This window comes from Sinocyclocheilus grahami, unplaced genomic scaffold (assembly GCF_001515645.1).
Source record: "Sinocyclocheilus grahami isolate Dianchi unplaced genomic scaffold, SAMN03320097.WGS_v1.1 scaffold917.1, whole genome shotgun sequence".
In the NCBI taxonomy this organism is placed as follows: domain Eukaryota; kingdom Metazoa; phylum Chordata; class Actinopteri; order Cypriniformes; family Cyprinidae; genus Sinocyclocheilus; species Sinocyclocheilus grahami.
In genome coordinates, this window is record NW_015506096.1 from 240,966 (window position 1) to 259,202 (window position 18,237).

At 36.1% G+C, this 18,237-nt stretch overlaps 1 protein-coding gene across 1 annotated transcript in view; it reads left to right on the forward strand.

Annotated features, from left to right (window-relative positions):
* LOC107564227 (serine/threonine-protein kinase mTOR) overlaps window positions 1–18,237 on the forward strand; it is a 181,439-nt gene that overhangs the window by 16,041 nt on the left and 147,161 nt on the right. Inside the window, exons 14-20 of the mRNA XM_016249242.1 lie at window positions 3,733–3,855; window positions 4,870–4,953; window positions 5,447–5,539; window positions 8,766–8,900; window positions 11,421–11,550; window positions 14,960–15,210; window positions 17,717–17,803. Coding sequence (XP_016104728.1) covers window positions 3,733–3,855; window positions 4,870–4,953; window positions 5,447–5,539; window positions 8,766–8,900; window positions 11,421–11,550; window positions 14,960–15,210; window positions 17,717–17,803 — 903 coding nt within the window. The remainder of the gene's footprint in view (window positions 1–3,732; window positions 3,856–4,869; window positions 4,954–5,446; window positions 5,540–8,765; window positions 8,901–11,420; window positions 11,551–14,959; window positions 15,211–17,716; window positions 17,804–18,237) is intronic.

Below are 18,237 nucleotides of genomic sequence, written 5' to 3' on the forward strand. Positions count from 1 at the left end.
CAACATTTATCCATTATTTTGATTTCAAATCCAAACATTGTCACTGAAAATGCTTTTTCTGCATTGCAATTCTTTTTATTTTTTTTATTTTTTTACAAAGTACAGTAATAGAACCTTTCACAGACATGTTTAAACAATAAATATAAGCAACACATTCAATGCTTTTTACTTTTGCATTTCTAGATTTATATATTAAGTTGCTCAAGCAAGTGGCAAAACATTTAAACTACTCTTCTTACGTTATCACAAATTTACCATTGACAGAAATAGTCAGCTCTACCTTTACTTTTGCATTTAAATCTTTATTACAAGCAATCCTGCAGTTCATAAAGAACTTTGTTTTCCTACCTCCACGAGTGCCATCTATTATTGCCTTGTTTATCTAAAAGTGCTCTTTCCCTTTAAACCTAGCCAGAAAGCCACTCCTTTTTAGAGACCGCCGATCAAACATCCCAATGTGATTATCGGCCGATAGTGATTGGTAGCCGATCAATCGGAGCACCCCTAGTCTATAGTTCAGACTAACATATTAGAGTTTATTACTTATTAAGTATTGACACTGGTGGCATCAAGTTGTACAGATGGTGGCACCAACTTCTGATTTGGTAGCAGGAGCAGGTTGAATAAAATGGGGGGGAAAAAAAAAAGTAAGGACAGAACTAATAATAAAAGCAACTATGTTATTATTGTATTACAGAAATAAGTGCAGTTAACAATAAAAGTGAATATTTTGTTTAATTTCACATTTGAACCACTGATCTTATCTTACTGGGTATTGGGAATAGAATAACGCAGAAGTGCAAGTATAAGCAGTAGCCAAAAGTGTGCTTAGGAATTGTAAATATCAGTTTGTATTATAATTATTATGAATATATTTAAATATTTATAATTTTTCAAACAGATAAGCACTGTTTCATTTTTGCTAATTGGTTTTGGAGTGTTTATGGTTTGATATTTCTCATATATCAACTAAAATCAAAGAGAGTTGGACAACTTTGTGGTGACACCAGTACGACTTCTAACAAAATATTCACACTAACACGAGAAAAGATTGCAAAATGTGATCATTTAGTCACACTCTGGCGTCCTGAGTATATATCTGTACATTTGACATACCCAGATGACCTACTACATTTGACAAAGTGTGCAGTGGAGCAAACTTGGGGCTTTCTGAATTCCGCAGTGCATGCTTCAAAATAAAAGAACAGTTTTAAAGGTCTCTCTTTATCAACCCCAAACCACCCACATAAATATTACTAAATGAAAAAGGGCTTACTGTTACAAGAACCTCCCTTAAGTATACCTACACTCCCCCAATCCCACAGTGCTAAACAATAAATAACACTTTTAATTCTCACTATTAACTAGTTGCTTATTATTATGTATATTACATGCACGCATGCATGCATATTTATTACTTATAAAGCTCATATTTATGCCTTATTCTGCATGACCATCATTTAGATCCCTTAATCCTATTTCCTACCTAAACTTAACAACTACCTTACTAACTATTAATAAGAAGCAAATGACTAGTTTATTGAAGCAAAAGTCATAGTTAAAGGGGTCATATGATGCGATTTCAATTTTTCCTTTCTCTTTGAAGTGTTACAAGCTCTTGGTGTATAAAGAAGATCTGTAAAGTTGCTAAGACTAAAGTCTCAAATAGAGATATTCTTTATAAAAGTTAAGAGTCAGCCACGCCTACCTAAAACGGCTCGTTCTAACACGCCCCCACATATCTACATCACTATGTGGGAAGATTTGCATAACGCTGCCCAAATGTTCACGCAAAGAAAGAAGGCGTAACTTTTATTCTCGCTATAGTATTGTTGTTGCCTTGTCGTGAAGGCACTGTGTGATTCGTTGTGAAAGCGAAACTACTTTGTTTGGCCTTCCAAAAGAGGACGATATCTGCTTCGTCATGCCTGGAGCTGATCCGTGCTGGTCGCTGAGGGAATACATCAACTTTGCGCTGTGGATCACCGGATCGGCTTTCACCGTGGACGAAGGCACTGGATAGCTTCTTCAGACGGAATGGGACCATAGGAAGATAGTTATTTAATCCGCACAGAAGTAGTAGATGGCTCAGGGAGTTAAAATAGGTCAAATAGAAATACATTTTAAAAAGTCAGGTAATGCATTGTGGACTACAGTATTTCACCCAGTGTTCTTTCTTGTATACAGCACATTTTGCCAAATGTAGTAGGTTTTAATAAACTTCTTACTGTGCACAGTGTACATACTCGTGCTATAGACCAATTCTGGTGTTTTTTTGTGGACGGAGCCTATCTGGTGGCAGTTTTAAAGTAGCGGTCTATAGAAGCCATGGAATAAAAGAATAAAAAAGGTAATTTTGATTTTGTATTTCAAAATTCTGACTTTTTTTCTCACAATTCCGAGAATATATTTCACAATTCTGATAACTCATCATTCTCTCTTTTCCCCTCGGCTCAGAATCGAGAGTTTATATCCCACACTTCTGTATTTTTTCCCCCTCAGAATTGACAAACTTGCAATTGTTGAGTTAAATTGAGTTATGAAGTCTGAACTAGGAGATATAATCTTGCATTTGCGAGAAAAAAGTCAGAATTGTGAGAAAAAATAGGTAAATGTTATAGGTTTAAATAGTTGGCTATTTCATGCTGTAACTGTAGGGCTAATACTATATGTCCCCTGTGAACTGCATATATGAATATTATGTAGACTTATTGTTTAAATCAAATTTATGCTTTAAAAGTAATCATAGCAGGTTTCATCCATAGTCCGTTCATTTAAATATAGACCAATTCTGGTGTTTTTTTGTGGACGGAGCCTATCTGGTGGCAGTTTTAAAGTAGCGGTCTATAGAAGCCATGGAATAAAAGAATAAAAAAGGTAATTTTGATTTTGTATTTCAAAATTCTGACTGAGAATTGTGAGAAAAAATAGGTAAATGTTATAGGTTTAAATAGTTGGCTATTTCATGCTGTAACTGTAGGGCTAATACTATATGTCCCCTGTGAACTGCATATATGAATATTATGTAGACTTATTGTTTAAATCAAATTTATGCTTTAAAAGTAATCATAGCAGGTTTCATCCATAGTCCGTTCATTTAAATGTCTGCGTTTAGCTTCAAATGGCGTCTTTGATGACAGTATTCTATGAAAATTATTTGCATTCTGCATCTGACATCCAAAGGCACAACGATACATTTTTTTCTCTTATTCCATGGAGTTTACCCTTTTCCCTCTACTTGTTCCCAGTGTATTTCTGCCACCACAATGCACGCGCAGCTGCATGTGACGTTACTGTGCCGTCTACTCCAAATTGGTCTATGCACTGCAGAATTTTTAAGAGGAGCTGTAGCCATTTTTCTCAACTACCAACAGATGGCAGTCAGTAAATGTTTTTCTGCTGAAATATCTGCTGTTTTGTTTCACTGCAGCTCTTGTCAGCTTGGCCTGAGTCTGTTTTCCTGACACATCAATAAATTCACTTAACTAACTAACTTTATATATTTATGTTGACTAGCAACTTATGCAGATGTTTTATTGCATGGAAGCATTAACATTGTGCGACTGCCCTCTCAGTAAAACAGTTCACTTTTATTTGTTTTTTTATTATACTCTGTTTTGATCAAATATTAAATGCTGTTTTGTCACACATCTGTTATGGATGTGTCTGTTGTTACAAAATTGAATAATGTCAAACTTGTGGTGCTTTCCAATGCAATAAAACTCTGTCCAGATCCTTACTGAGTTGGAACATAGTGGCGTGGGCCGAAACAAAGAACAGAGCGCCCGCATGCTGGGTCACCTGGTGTCTAATGCCCCCCGACTCATCCGCCCCTACATGGAGCCCATTCTCAAGGTACACTCACATCCTCTGTTCTCTGCATGTGTTTTGGGGGTTGTTGTCAAATGTGACCCTGGACCACAAAACCAGTCACAAGGGTCAATTTTTCAAAATTGAGATTTATACATCATCTGAAAGCTGAATAAGCTTTCCATTGATGTATGGTTTGTTAGGATAGGACAATATTTGGCCGAGATACAACTATTTGAAAATCTGGAATCTGAGGGTGCAAAAAAAAATCAAAATATTGAGAAAATCACCTTTAAAGTTGTCTAAATTAAGTTCTTAGCAATGCATATTGCGAATCAAAAATTAAGTTTTTATATATTTACAGTAGGAAATTTACAAAACATCTTCATGGAACATGATCTTTCCTTAATATCCTAATGATTTTTGGCATAAAAGAAAAATCAATCATTTTGACCCATACAATGTTTTTTTGGCTATTGCTACAAATATACCCCAGCGACTTAAGACCAGTTTTGTGCTCCAGTTTATTTGTTTGTACTTGGATAGTAGTCATAATAATTTGTATGGTTGAGATTCGAAAAATATAAGTGTTCCGGCTGATGTTAGACATGTTATTTTTATAAAAAAATTGTAATCTGTCATGGTTTAATCCACACCATGAACTTTTGTAAACATTATTTTTACATATTTTTAGATAATTTCTGTAAATCTACATAAGCACGCAGGCTTTCAGTAGAAAAGAGAAAAATATGTCAGATAATGTGATGTAATGTATATATTTTGTAGGATTGGTCTGTAATGATATGAATGACTCATTCATGTAACAATGTGTTGTTAAAGATGAACTTTTCATTTCAAGTTTTCAAAATAGTTTTGTTGTATTTAATGTTTTTCTTTTTTGTATTTCTATTTAAAATGAACTTAATAGCACTAAAATAATTCATTAGGATTCCCATATCTAATAATGACTTGCCAGTCTCGTTTCTGGATTTAGATTTTGTGATGTTCTCAAAGTCAGACTAAATAATTGTGATTTTCCAATTGTTCTTCTTCACAAAGGCCCTCATCTTGAAGCTGAAAGATCCCGATCCAAACCCTGGAGTCGTTATCTGTGTTTTAGCTACTATTGGAGAACTTGCTCAGGTAATGGATCATTTCCTCGCCTGATCTTTTGACATCATCTACAGTACCTTTCAGATACAATATTTAGCAAACATTCCGGAGGAGCGTCAGAGTAGCTCTGTGGAGGAGAGAGATGGGAATACTAGCATAGAGACAGAATATCTGTGGACCTTTCGTAAGTAGGGGTAGCAAAGATTGGAAAAGAGGAATTAAGTGTAAGAGTGAATTGAAGTTTTCCGAAACAGATAAATAGTTAGATGTGTGTGTGTACAGCGATTGGTATTAAGGAATGGATTAGAGCCATCGGAATGAGCTTTACAAGAACAGAGTGATCTTAAGGACAAGCACTGTTGCTTCCAGATTGTTTTTTAGCAGCAGTTTTTTCCCGATACTTGAGTTTTATATTCACACTCAAAATTATATTACACTCAAAATATCTTCAACCCTTGAAAGTTCATTTAATTTGTTCAGTTGACATGCTGTTAAGTGTGTCTGTTTCTTTAATTTGTACCAGGTGAGTGGACTGGAGATGAGGAAATGGATGGATGAGCTGTTCCCTATTATTATGGACATGCTGCAGGACTCATCTTCATTAGCTAAGAGACAGGTTTGCTCATTCCCATGTTAAACTTTTGGTCCATTGTTATGCACTTTTTTTTTTCATTTGGTAGTGTGATCAAAGATTTGGCATTAACCAAACTTTCTCAATCCTATTTCAGCAAATTGATTTTGTATGTTGTATGTCTAAATTTGGACTTGTTGCCTCTTATGACTCTTATATGTCAAATATTTTTCTTTAGCGGTTTATTGACCATTTATTGAAGCTAATCTGCAAAAAAGTTGTCATTGTTTAGATGTCACAATCTTTAGCTCGTTAACATATGAGGACTTCATTTGCAAAAACGATAACCGATAAAAAACGATTTTTTTTTCAGAAATCATGTTTTTTTTTAAATTGCGCATTCCAAGTAATATCAATCAAACTGCAGCTGGGTTGTTTTGATTAAGTAATAATAACTTAAACAAATACAGGTAATTTACTAAATTAAAGTTCATTGAAAGTATGTTTTTTTTACATATTAAAAGTTTGTTTTATAGCAAAAGCAGATAACTCCACATTTCATGTTTTAGAGTTTAAAAAAACACTTGTTTAATCTTTGTAATCTCCTCAGATGACAATGTAGATGCCTGACAAACGTTGTTGTGATCATAAACTGTATGGATGTGATTACACGGAGCTTTTCCCTCACCATTGTAACACGCTGCTTTTGCAAGGTTCTGTGAAAACGTTTCAGCTTTTATTTTCCTTTTTCACCCTGAAGAAGATATCACAGGTTCATCAAATTCGTAGAAATTATTAATCCTCGATCACTTTTAATCAGCTTTGACGAAACTCCTCGCAGCTAGCACGTCTTTTCAAAGTGAAAGTAGCCTTTTTTGGTTTTGCACTCATTAATAACATTTTGCTATTATTATTATCATTACTATTTTTTTATCAAAAACATATCGTAGCTTTAAAACCTTTTCTTTTTCTCTCAACCTGGGAGGGTGAGTTTATGCTGTTGTTAACAGAAGAAAAAAAAGTACTTTAAGGTTCTTATAGTCACAAGATTTATATTTTTACTCTGTGAAGCAATTAGTTTTTTGTCTTTTGCAAAACAATATGGGTAATGAAAAGTAGGGGTGCTCCGATTGATCGGCTACCGATCACTATCGGCCGATAATCACGTGAGAGGTTTGGCACGACATGCAGCGGCACCGTCTCAGTCTCTGTCCGGCGCTGGTGAAATAATTATAATGCTGAAGGTGAGGTACTCACCGTCATATTTCTTCATTAAATAACTTATAAAGTAATTTGAAAACCTTGTGTGAGACGTAATTTCACAAACAGCGTGAGTGAATCACCGCGCACGCGCTCTCTCTCAAAATACGCAAATGGCTTCAAATAACCACACAATTGCGTCTGTTTATAAGCGAGCTGCACGCTGCACAGTTGACACAGGAATTGTCACTTGCACAATCAAGGCAGTGTCACATCGTCACTAAAGTTTATAAACTGCATTACTTTTTCATTCTTGCCAGTGTTTAAACATTCAGCGCTCGCGCGCTCTCCTGGAGACCGTGCACTCATGCACACTGGCAGCGCACACACCACGCCAGGTTCACATTACTCCGTTTGCAGTGCTTATGTGGTGTGTATTTTTTCCATGCTCATGTTAACAGATTAAACCGTTCACTGCACACGGTTGTGGTCTGGCAGTGTGTTCAGGAGCGGTGCGTCTACAGCAGTGCAGAGATCGTTTCCACACCGAGTCTATTGCTGCACTGCAAGTGCTGAATTAAAGTAACAGCGCATTGTTTGCAGTAAATATGAAAATGGATTGATACGAAAATGTAGTAATTACACCATAAATGCATATTATTAAAGTCTACTGTGTTTCAGAGTCAACACATATGGCTTTTTGGCTAGGTTTAAAGGGAAAGAGCACTTTTAGATAAACAAGGCAATAATAGATGGCACTCGTGGAGGTAGGAAAACAAAGTTCTTTATGAACCGCAGGATTGCTTGTAATAAAATTTCAATGCAAAAGGAAAGGCAGTAGAGCTGACTATTTCTGTCAATGGTAAGTTTGTGATAATGTAAGAAAAGCAGTTTAAATGTTTTGCCACTTGCTTGAGCATTTTAATATAAATCTAGAATTAAATGCAAAAGTAAAAAGCATTGAATAATGTGTTGCTTATATTTATTATGTTTAAACATGTCTGTGAAAGATTGTATTACTGTACTGTGTAAAAAAAATAATTGCAATGCAGAAAAAGCCGTTTGGATTTGAAATCAAAATAATGGATAAATGTTGTGTTTGTGGTAACAGCCACGGATCAGTAGCAGACTGCTGTGTGAAAGCTGCTTCCCCTCTCACAAGAGTCACCTAAGAGGAGAATTCCCCCCATTTTCAGGCCCTGAATAAATGTCTAAAAATCCTGATTGGAGTATAAATAGTTATAAATGATTAAAAAAATGCTTTAAAAAGATCAGAATCAGTGATCGGTATCGGCAGATACTGTTTTCTGTGATCGGCGATCGGTGATCGGCCTCAATAATCCTGATCGGAGCACCCCTAATGAAAAGCACTCGCCTTTCCACTTTCCTCCGTAAAAAACTATGGAAACAGTCTGATGTACTTGTGTATTTCAGTAATATTTGGAGGCACTCTAGAGTGCATGCTTTGAGTCTGAAAGGTTTTACAGTACTGTTATGAGGTGCAGTCCAATGTCTTTAATGTTTACACAACTTTACACAAGGCTTTCATTCTTGGTATGACGTTGTCAGATTCTGCTTCAGCAATCAGGAGTGTTATAGAGTTTGGATGATTTAGTTAGTTTTAGGTTACCCGAAGTTCACAGAAGCTCATGTAACTAAATACTTTACCTGCTCTGAACTGTGTCTGGGGCTTTATTTGACTTTCTGGATCAATCTTAAAAGATGTTTTCTCAATAAAACAGCACTCAATCATTTTTCCTCATTAAAAACGCTATCTAATAAAACTAATAAATGGATAGTGAAGCTAATTTAATGACACCGCATTTAGCAGTGTTAAAGACCAAACAGAATGTATTGAAATAAAAAAAATACATAAAATATGCAAGTACACCTATCCAGACAGCCGAATCCCTGACAATATTCAAGAAACAACTCAAAAATTCTGTGAGCACTTAACTGCATCCTACTGACTCCAAAAACGAAGTCACTTTGCATAAAAGCACCTGCTAAATGAATAAATGAAAGATGTTAATGAACGCAATAACACACTGATCATCTTCTCTCCCACCAGGTGGCACTTTGGACTCTGGGTCAACAAGTAGCCAGTACTGGGTATGTGGTGGAGCCATACAGGAAGTATCCGTCTCTCCTGGAGGTGCTACTCAACTTCCTGAAGACAGAACAGAACCAGGGGATTAGGAGAGAGGTACTGATTTCGGCTCCTGTCATTGAATGCCAGTTTCCACGAATGTGGGTGCAACAGTTATTTGAAAGGAAGTGCTTCAAACAATATTCAAGTGATGTTTTTCCAAAATTTACAGATTTTTATTTATTTATTTATTTATTTAATGAGCTTGATTAATGCAGTCAGCACAATTTGTATAAAAAATAAGAAAATTGAATGTATACTAGGGCTGTGCAATATATCGAAATTATCGAAATATCGCAAATGTACATATGCAAATGTACATAGTACATATCGCTACAGCTTGCAATATTTGGGGCTGTAAACAAAAGACAAAGAGAAAATCACTCACTGCTCTTACCTAAATAACTTTTGTAGCTTAAATAAGAATCAGTGCATACTGAATTCAAAGAGTAAATTCTAAGCAGTTTTTTATTTTTCCTTTTTATTATTCAGTTCCTAAACTCGTGTTAAAATGATTACACTAATGTTAAAATGACATTTTTATGTAATGCTCGAGTATAACACTACCGTTCACTTTCATAAGTTGTTGTAGGGGTGCTTTCTTATTAGAATCAGAATCAGAATGAGCTTTATTCACCGCTTAAGTGTGCGCAAACACAAGGAATTTGTTGTGGTTTTTCAGGAACTCTTGGTACATACATGCATACAAATATATGACGGAAGATAGTTATAGAAGTTCACAGAACTGACTCAGCAACAACTGTTTCATCTGAGCATGTGGCACTTTAAGCATCATCATATCGCATATCGCATTTTTCTTCAATATCGCACAGCCCCAATGTATACTTTTATTTTATTTATTTATTTTTTAATGGGGGAAATTAAGCAGTAACATGGGTGTATGCAAAATATGAGACACAGCTAAAAATTAAGTTTTGGTAATTATAGTTAATCATAAAAAATGTTTTGACCATAAATTGGTTATAAGTAAAACAGATCATGCCAATTATACTGTAGTGTGATAATTAGTAATTAAAAAAAAAAAAAAAAAAGAGTGTACATGCATATCATGTGCTTAAAACTACTTGTTATCTAACCACTTGCTATCTATGTTAAATAGGACATGGGATTTGTTTCAAATATTTTGTGGGACACTGAGGCTGTGTCTGAAAGCTGAAAAAATCCTGCCTCAGCAGCAGGCCTTGCGGCTGAATTTGGCCTGCTGCCCTGTTTTTTTTTGTTTGTTTGTTTTTTGTTATTATTATTATTATTATTATTCATATTTTATATTTTTTCCTTCCCAATGTACCAAAGTCATCATTTCCGATTTTGTCATTCGATAATGAATCGATAATAAATCATAAATCGGTTAGTCTTGACTGGTTAGTCTTGAATTGCAATGAGGTGGTTGTTTTGCAACTAGGTGGACACATTTCTTCAGTTCATAACAATAGACCTGCTGGTGAAGAAGTGACAGGTACAAGAAAAAAGAGGAAGAGACAGAGATATTGGGGAAAATTAAGAAAAGGGAAGTGAAGGTGCAGTTCAAAAACCTTTAATTATTTATATAGGCGAAGCGCATATCTTTAGCGAAGCGGTGCGGAGAGCCTGAAACGTGCCGTGGCTCCGCTGGTGTAAACACAAGCATTGACTTGAGTGGCTGCGTCGGAGCCAAAATGCGCCGCAGATGCGTGCAGTGTAAATTAGGGGTAAATAAGGGGTAAGTCACTCTTGCGGTATTTTGACGTCATACACCGATCGGTCTGCTTCAAGTCGAACACACAGCTGCTGCTGCCACTTTATGACAATAGATTTACGCTTCGAATTACGTAGTCTATCATCGATGGCAGTAGCTCATTGGAAAAGGATGGAAAATGCCCTTCATTTTGTTTGCACTAATAAATGCTGCTGCCTGCCAGCTGCAATCACCAATAAAACGTTGTTCCATGTTTTTTTTTCTATATCGTCATAAATATCATTATCGCAAATATTTTTGAAATATCATGATATAATTTTGAGGCTATATCGCCCACCCCTACAGTCCGGCCCTGCATAAGGAAGTAGGAAGGCAACATGCTCAGGATGTAAAATGTCCAAATTCAATGCTCATGTCACATCCTGCTCATGCCATACCTTCATCTGATCAATTTTTCTAGGCAGCATACAGATACAGATGTGTCCTTCATTGCCTATGGTATCCCACAATCCTGTGCTCTCCATTCCATGACAGTTGAGCTAAACATAAAGATGGAGTCTGAAAGTTACAGTTAGTAGTCAATTTGTGTGTAAATATCCAAAATCTGTTTCACAAGGTACCTTCATCCTCAAACGCTGACTGCAAAATTATTGCCTGATAGGGTAGCAGGGCAACAAGTCAGATGCCTAAGCTTTCAGACGCAGCCAAATATGTACCCTAGAATAGTGGTTCCCAACCATGTTCCTGGAGTATCCCAACACTGTCTGCTTAATCAAACAAACCTAATTCAACTTGTCAGCTCATTAGTTGGGAACCACTGCTCTAGAATATGAAACCTCTTGCATTTTAAACTGATTTTGAGGTTCTGTCGCCTTTGTTAGGCCATACGCGTGTTAGGTCTACTTGGAGCTCTGGATCCCTACAAACACAAGGTGAACATCGGTATGATTGACCAGTCTCGTGATGCTTCAGCCGTCAGCCTCTCGGAGTCCAAGTCCAGCCAGGATTCAGGTAATCAGACGCACCCGTATACTTGTTTGAGCATGCACGCCAAGACACAGTGGGCTCTAATCACATTAATGTGAGTTCACATCAACACAATTAATTACAGATGCACATAAGATTTTGCTCATCTAAGACACACATTCTCCAGAGCAAACAGAGCACATCTTCATACACAAATGTCCCTTTCCAAAGACAGAGCCAGAACTCACAGAGCGCTCACATGTTGGCTCAGATTGTTTGGCCTTTCACAAAGCTTTGTATTTCATCCCTTTCTTTGTGACTTTCTCTTTGGAAATGTTTTTGCAAATCCATACCCTGATTAAAATAGATCATATTACAGTGCTGTTTTCATTACAGCTTCGCACTCATTTTCGACCCATTCATCCTCTTCCTTATTTCATATGCATGTGTGCAAAAGTCAGAACAAATAGTTATCAGTTATCAAATAAAGACGTTTCCTCTCCCACTGTTGTGAACACAGTGCCCAAGTAAAACGTGTCTGCTAATCCTCAGTCCAGAACCTTAATTAAATATTTTTTTCAATACCAGTTAACAGCATTCATGGCATATCGTTAGATACCACAGAAAATGATCTTGTCTTGCTCTTCAGTTGTATATGTATGTACATGTTTATACTAGAGGTTTGTGGGACATTCTGCATTTTGGGGATATAAAAGCAGAAATATGAAGCTCATATTTTTGTTAAAGCATGTTTGTATTATTTTTCTCTACAAACAATTGTCTTAAATTAGTCTAAATTGTCATTATTGGGTTGAAACTACTGTAAATGCATGAATCTATAGTCAAACAAAGGGATCATGTTAACTAAGTTAACAAAATGCTGCTAGTGAAGGGTTTAGGTCTGTGCAAGCTCTTGAAGTGCCATCAGCCAATCACCATTGCCCTGATGCTACTAGGTGTGTTTGAACTTGGCTGCAGCTTGATTTAACCGATCGGCATGATTTGCCGTTTGCAGTTGGGGGAGGAGTTGAAAACAAAGCCATCATGTTCATCGCACATCATGTGCACATTTTTTGCTCACTGTTGTAACGTTCGTGCTGTGTTCGCGTACTTCATTACAGATGAAGTGGCTTAGATGCAATATTTGTAGAATACACAGACGTTTTAGACTTTTTCACATAGTAACAGAAACTGTAATGTGCGAAACACTTTTCATTCAATACTTTTTGTATTGCTTAATACAGCGCCTATATGTTCAAGAATAAAGTTAAACATAAATCAATACTATTTAAGTAACAAAGTAGGGTCTATATTTGTATGTTTTGTTTTGATAAACATGACAATATAACATTAAGATTACAAGATAGTTTTATGAAAAAGATTTAAGTTATTTAAACAGATTTAAGAGCATTGGCGAAACTGAAGGTGTCAGAATAAACACTAAACAAGAATAAACACTGAATCCAGCCAATCGTGAAACACGTCAACCACAGAGTTTGTGCACCTGCTCTGGGAAAGCTGCGCAAAATGAGTAGCTCTCAAATCGTTCTCGCGGTACTTAGATGGCATACTGTATGTCACTGTGATGGTGCCATCAACAGGCATGCACTGCTTCGAGTCAGATGCCATTAAAGCAGTCATTAAAGCTCCTCATGGCATGTGTCTGGCTCTTTGGCCGTTGTTCAGAGTATCAGAGTCCACCAGCTCAGACCCTCTCCTGTTACGCAGCAGAGAGAATGAATAGTTTTAACAGCAGGGCTTCATAAAGAAGCGTGCTGCAGGAAGTGTGGATATCTCCCGAGTGATGCATTAGGGATAAAGTACAGGTTACCGTCTGGGGCAGCTCTGTCTGGATCTGCACTTTTACTCTAGTCCCACTTTGAGAAAGTCTCTTCTCACAGACAGAGAACTGCCTGCTGAGCCTCTTATTGTAATAATAGAGCAATGGGAAGTTTTATGAGCTGAAGGTGAGCTCAGTGAGTGATGTTAATGATGGGCAGAAAAAAAGTGTATATGTAGCTGTCAGGATCTTGAATCATTTTGGTCAGTAGCTTCTTTAGAAGACTTTTGTTACTGGTATTTTATTTCTTAAATACAAGCACATACTATGACTCTCATGAGAAGACAGAAGAAAACTGAGACAGACTGAATCCATAAGAGCTTTGGCAGCATTTCTAGAAGCTACAGTACTGTGAAACACTTTGATGTTCCCAAAAATAATGTAATTATTTCTATTAACTTCTGTTTACTAAATCACATCAATATTTGGTGTGACCACCTTTCGCCTTAAAACAGCTTTTATTCAAGGTACATTTGCACATAGTTTTTAAGGTAGCTTTGCAGATAGATTTCTGAAAATCATCTTGGAGATGTTACCAATTCTTTTGAATTTAGTCTGTCACAGTTTTTCCTGTCTTTTCATTTACTGACTGGACTGACTAGTTCAGAAAAGACTGTCAGAATATTTTTATATAGTATTCTGCCAAGATCAGGGGAAGAATGCACATCATGAGAAGCATATGGTTCTGGCCGTCTTTATGCACTGTCTGTAGATTACCATAATAATCCTAATAAGCATGTAGACTGTTCAGCACTCTGCATCACGTTTTTAGTGCGCAGTGTATTTTAAATAATAATTTTTAAATAGTCTGTCTCAAAATGGAGCAGTATGTTGCATTAATTTCCATCTTTCATGCACGCTCTCTAAGGTGAATGAGTGAGTGGTCACAGGAGGTAGAAACAGAAATGTGTCTCGGATGACTGCTTGTGATCAGATCTCTGACAATTCATATTAATACCAGGTGGAAACAGGTCCTTAGACACCCCAGTGTCTGCTACTGTAAACCAAATGAAAGGACTTGAAACCCTTAAGCGCAGTCAAACAATTCCAGATTGCCTGTTAACCCCACATCAAACGGCACATATATTTTAGGGCACGGCCTGCTGTGTATGGGAAACAGATGACTGCATTACATCATTCAGATATATACACACATTCACACACATATATAGTTTGTTTTTAACAGAGGTATTTGTGGTAGAGTTTTATGACTGTAGGAAGCGGTCAGTAGCAGGCCGCGCTGCTTCCTGGGTCACATAGTGTACTGTAGTTGTGGAACCACGAATCCTGCAATTTACTAACTGCTCTGATATCTTCATGTTTTTATTCCTTAAATTACTTTTTAAAAGGTGTTGGGAACACTGGGGCGGTACCCTTTCAAAAAATACACATTTGTACCCTATTTACATCTAAAGGGTGCATTTTAGTATCTTAAAGGTATTAAATGTAACTTTTTGTATATGACTTTACTAGTTTCACAGCTGAATTGCAAACATAAGGTAAGCAAACAACAAACTCTGAAGTGACCAACCAAATGAAAGGCTTAAAATTCTTCATGCAAAATGTAATGACTTTTGTCACATTTGACATTTTGGATGATGTTTTTCTGAACAGCTGACTACAGTACAAGTGAGATGCTGGTCAACATGGGCAACCTGCCACTAGACGAGTTTTACCCAGCAGTTGCCATAGTGACCCTGATGCGCATCCTGCGTGACCCGTCACTGTCCAATCATCACACCATGGTGGTGCAGGCCGTCACCTTCATTTTCAAATCGCTCGGATTGAAATGTGTGCAGTTCCTGCCTCAAGTTATGCCCACCTTTCTCAACGTCATCAGAGTGTGTGATGCCAGCATCAGAGAGGTACGCTGCTATCACAGAAATAAGGTGGTATTCTCCTCAAAAATTATTTTAAATAGAATGTTAAAACATAAATCAGACAAAGCCAGAAATGTCAAGTCACCTTTATTTTTTATAGTGCTTTATAAAGATTACTTTCAAGCAGCTGCACAGTAATTTATGGCATGGAAGTGCAGAAACATACTTGTTGATGCTTTGCCGACGCATTGCAACACTTAACCTGTTTTTCCATTAATTAGGTGTATTGTCTAAGTGACAAAGTGAGTGAAATTCAACTGGTTTTAAAGAATATTCCAGGTTCAGTAGAAGTTAAGCTGAATCGACATAATGTAAATTAAAAAATAAAAATAAACAAATAAGGTTACAATGAGGCAATTACAGTGAAAGTGAATTAGTTTTTTTTTTTTTAGGTGATTTAGTTTTGAAGGATTTAAATGAAGAAATGTGAAGATAAATTCGTAAGCGTATTTAATTCTTCTGTTAAAACAATACACAAGTATTATTTGAGCTATAAACTGGTTTAAATTAAACTCAGTTGAGCTGAACTTGGATATGGAAGTTTTTTTCCTAACAAAATTAAAATCAAATGCTCAAATGATCAAATAATAAATTAAATACTTCTAGCTTCTCAAATAAATTAAATGCTTAAATGTAGTTTAATTTCCTCATTTGGAGAAGCATAAACTGCAATAATAAAATTAAACATTGTTGAGTTGGCAAAGATTGCAGTTTAAACTTATTCTTATTTATTTATTCTAATTTAACTCCTATATCTACCAAACTCAAGTCATACCTTGAGGTTGTTTTCACTTAAGCCTGGAATACACAAAGCAACTTTTAAAAATGGAACTCGTATTAAAAACACGAGTCATCACACTTAGCGTACATGACTATCATCATGCTTAGGTAAACGCTAAAACACCAGCAACCTGCTTAACTTTTTTAAAACAAGCTACCAAAATTCTACATCATGCTAGCAATGCCTTACAACATGGTTGCATTTTTATTCCTCTTTCTCTGACTTTCTTTTTTCAGACTATTTAAAGTTTTGGCTTTGTCAAAACAACAACAGAGTTTATCTTGTGAAACTTCAATATCTAATTAGTTTTGATATTTCATTTTCATTATCAATTCAGTATAAACCTGTCAAAATTAAACTTTTAATCAGTTCTCAAATGATAAATCAAATGCTCAAATTGACATCATAAAAGACAAGTCACTCAATCAAACATGGTCATGGTATGGTTGGCTAGGCTGGTTGCATATAACAACTTCTGAGGATCAATATTTTACCTGCTTTGCTGCTTCAGAAGTCAGTTTCTACTGCTGTGTTTTTTAACTGAGTACCATGATGTTTTGTGCAGCTAGTGATACTTTCTTGTAATTAGTGCATTATCACTTCTAACATTCCCCACCATTAACCATTCATTTACTTTCCTATTCAGTCCCTGTATTTTTGTTTAGACTTTTTCTTTTTTTAGGGTAGTAAGTTTTCTTCTGGAAAAGGTAGATTCAGTTTTGTTTGTTATTTTGTCCTTGGCCCAACCCTGAAGCCCATTTGCTTCCTTTTTGATGTTGTGTGCTGAAGCTGATGGTGTCTATTGAACATAAAAATAAAAAATAATAATAAATAAAAAGAAAGAATACAAGCAGTCCGGCGTAAAGACCTTTATTTATGTTATTCTCCTGAACCCGAGACGTAACAACATTCATCATAATTAATCAAAAACGAAGTGCAACCAGTGTTGTCCAGTTCACAAACAAACAACTCTTATGAGCCGGGTTTTACAAGATTTCTCAAAAGAATGCAGGCTTGTTAGTTTTATGTTAAGTTCTAGGGTCTATAAATAATTGGTACAGTAAAATTTCTCAAACCTTGAATTTCATTAAATCATCATATTTGCTTTGTGTCAAGCTCCAGTAGACTCAATATAAGGAAGCAAGTGTGAAGTAGTCTAAGTGGAATAAGTCACTAGATTCTACAGGATTATTTAAGAACATGGTCTACATGGGAATATTGTGAGATGGTCTTCCTAACTTTTGTTGGCGCCCCGAGGGGGCCTGGTCCAGCCACTTTGGTCCCTGTGCATTGTCCGTTTGAGCAATTGATTTGTAATTTGTTTTATTTTAAACAGTTGATTTATCATTTGAACACTAGATTGATCAATTAAATATCAAACACAAACATTGTATTTCATTTTATTTTTGTTCTAGTTAGTGCTTCATCAAATTAGAAAATAAAATTCAATTTAATATTAGATTCATCATTTGAGCTGCCATTTTGAAAATTGTATTTATTATTTGATCAGTTGATTTAATTTTGATTTTCTAAAATTATAGAATTTTATATTAAAAATAAAAATTCTATACCCGTGTAACGATGGAGATAAATTTCAGACTTTGTCTGACAGTAAAGTTAAATCGTACAGTATTTCTGATTTTAGAAGTTTTGGTTGTACCTCTCCTGTCATCCCTTTGCGTCTCTCTTATTTTCATCTTTTTTCTTCAGTTCCTTTTCCAGCAGATGGGCATGGTTGTGTGCTTCGTCAAGATCCACATCCGGCCATACATGGATGACATCTTCACACTGATCCGGGTGAGAGACTTGTTCACACATCTTCTTGATTCTCCTCTAAAACAAAGTATTAGGCCACAAAAACAAAAATGTGCACTTGATACCCTTAAAAATGCTTGTTAAAAATGTTTTTGTCTTTTCTCATCATCGTTTCTGTGCAGTTCTTTTGTGCTAAAAATCAGGGCGTGTTAGTCCCAATTAGTGGACTAGACAAAGACTTGTTTCTTTTGTTTTGACCCCTGCTGTCGCCCTGCAGCCTGAAACGGGTACTTCAAAGCCCATATAAAACTAATTGCAGGACCTAGTGTCTTTGACACTTTGTCCATTTGTGGCTCTCTTAGTACTCAACCAGTAGAGAATATTGGCTGCTTTATGAAGGTGCTTTATTCACTCTTTCCACTTGCATCATCACTACTCCCAATTCTACTCTTTTTTTTTCGCTGCTATTTAACACC